General features: G+C 39.1%; 1 protein-coding gene across 2 annotated transcripts in view; it reads right to left on the bottom strand.

Annotated features, from left to right (window-relative positions):
• dtx2 (deltex 2, E3 ubiquitin ligase) overlaps window positions 1-2,314 on the bottom strand; it is an 18,198-nt gene that overhangs the window by 6,116 nt on the left and 9,768 nt on the right. For both annotated transcript variants that reach the window (XM_032533880.1, XM_032533881.1), the window contains one exon: window positions 990-1,151. In XM_032533880.1, the coding sequence (XP_032389771.1) occupies window positions 990-1,151 (162 nt within the window). The remainder of the gene's footprint in view (window positions 1-989; window positions 1,152-2,314) is intronic.

Here is a 2,314-nt window from a genome sequence, read left to right as displayed (position 1 = left end):
ACAAACAATGGGACAGAGGAGAATGCTCTTCTGTAGTCAAGCCTGGACATCAATCTTTGTCCCTGAATGAGCTTCAGTCCAGACTGCAGTTTGTCCTCCAGTCATTTCATATGTTCAGTCCCCACCTCTCACACATTAGACCACCCTAATTTTAAGACAACACCCCCCTCTCCAACACCTGTTTTTAGAAAACCACTTTTTTTCAAGATGTTAAACACTTTCAGAATGGTCTTTCTAAGATATTATTAGCCCAAAGAGAAGAGAGTCCTAATTCCTGAAGCTGTTTCTCTCGTACAAGTGAAAGTGAAACCTGAAATATTTTGCTTGAAGCATAAGTTTCTCAGACTATTTTTTTATTTTATTTTTTATTCCTTATTGTGATAATACCGTTAATTCTTGATAAGCTTGATAAATTTGCTTCCCGGTCAGTTTTGTCAGAAAGGACACCTGAAGACGCTTTTGACTCGTTTTTACTTTACTTTCACATCAGGATATTTCCTCCATTACAGCAAAGCGGGTTACACAAGCCGTTAGAAACCCCTGTGGGTTAAACTGGGCCAACTAAATACTTTTTAGGGCTAAGGACCTCTAAAAGACGCAATATAAATGGACTTGAAGAAACTTGCAATGACATAGAATTATATTGAGTGCTAGCATTTGTTTTATTTATTTTTTTGGAACAATGAACACATTTTCAATGCAGAACTGAACGTTAAGGCTACAAACTACTGGTGCTAGTACTTTCTCTATTCCAATAGAATATCTACTGCTGTGAATCTGTAATTGTAGAGTCCTTGACTTTAATGTGACCCCCATGTTTTCACTTTCGGTTCAGGAGTAAAAAAAATTGTATTGGTGTGCTAAAAACCCCTTCTTTTTTTTTATCCTCTGATGTTGCAGCCCTGGAAGAAAATTAAGGATTACTGTTAAATAAAACAGCTGGATTTACATTTTACAGACTTGGCAGACAGCTCAGCGTGCAGACGTACCTGTAGGCCAGGTGGTATGCTGTAGATAATCTGGATGGTGCCACAGTCTGGGTGGCCTGGCAGCGACTGGGCAATGCTGTAAATTTCCATTTTGCCTTTGGGCTGGGTGCCGGTCTTCTCTCCATAAATTGTCTTACACGAGGGACACTGCAGACTGCCGTCCTGAGGAGAAACCCAACCAGATAGCCTTTAAAATAATCAATGTAAACCTGGTTTAAGTGCTGATCAAATATTTATCGATCCAATGATGAGACTTTTGTTTTGTGTTCTTCACGCTCACAAAGTCACTATCAACCAGTACCTTAGTTTATATACTACACCTTTTAAAATAAATTCCCCGACAAATAAAACCAAACCATAGAACACACATTGTGGGCAGGAAAAGCACCATACAACTGTTACAAGTTTTAGCTCATTTACTACAACAGACACAATCCTCCTGCTGGGGACGGAGGTAATCTTTTGTTAAAGAAAATACGGGACATTTTAGTATTACACTAAACACTTTCCCAAAAGGCAACAGCCTATAAAACTAAAAAGCATCACTTATGCTGTGAAATTGAAAATGATAAATAAATAGACTGATACAAAATAAAGCTTTAGCATGAGAAGTTCTCATGCAAAAGTTCCACCGGGACATTTAAAGCACCCAAACATTTATCATCCCGGTGATCGGCACAGGATTCCGTCAAATGTGCATTAGCAGGTTTGTGTTTTCATTCACATTCCCTACAACAGTGGAGCAACGACTCCACACTGTCCTTATCTCATACCTCCCTCTCTCTGATCCAGCCCATAGTGTGATGACTCACACGCCAATCCGATTGTTGTGCTAACCTCAGCATATGTTGCGAACGCCGCAAGTGTCCAGGCAGATCTAATGCATAAGTAGTTATTGGGTTGTGTGATTGGTACCACATTTACATTAAATTAGATGTGAGGTAGTGTTAAAGCTTTAACAGTAGAGCTTTACAGATGATTATAATATATGATGATGGATACCACACTTCTGGTGTCTGTTATGTAATTCACTAATAAACACGCATGTTGTTTGTTCTGTTAAAAAAACAAAACAGTGACTAGTATGGAGTTACATGCTGAATTTTACTCTCTTGTCATTACCGTGAGGTTGTGAGGCAACCAGTGGCTTCCAGTCTTTATGCGAAGTTAAGCGGATCACCTCCTGACTGTAGCTCTGTACTTAACGCACAGACTGATATCAATCTTCTCTGCTAACTCTCGGCAAAAAGGCAAATACCGGTAAGCCAGTTTCACCCAAATGTCTACTATCCCATTGTAACTTTGAAACAATTTGTCAAAAAAAA

Source organism: Etheostoma spectabile, chromosome 13 (assembly GCF_008692095.1).
Source record: "Etheostoma spectabile isolate EspeVRDwgs_2016 chromosome 13, UIUC_Espe_1.0, whole genome shotgun sequence".
NCBI classification, from domain to species: Eukaryota; Metazoa; Chordata; class Actinopteri; order Perciformes; family Percidae; genus Etheostoma; species Etheostoma spectabile.
The sequence above is the reverse complement of the archived record's forward strand: the minus strand, read 5'-3'. Positions and strand labels throughout refer to the sequence as shown.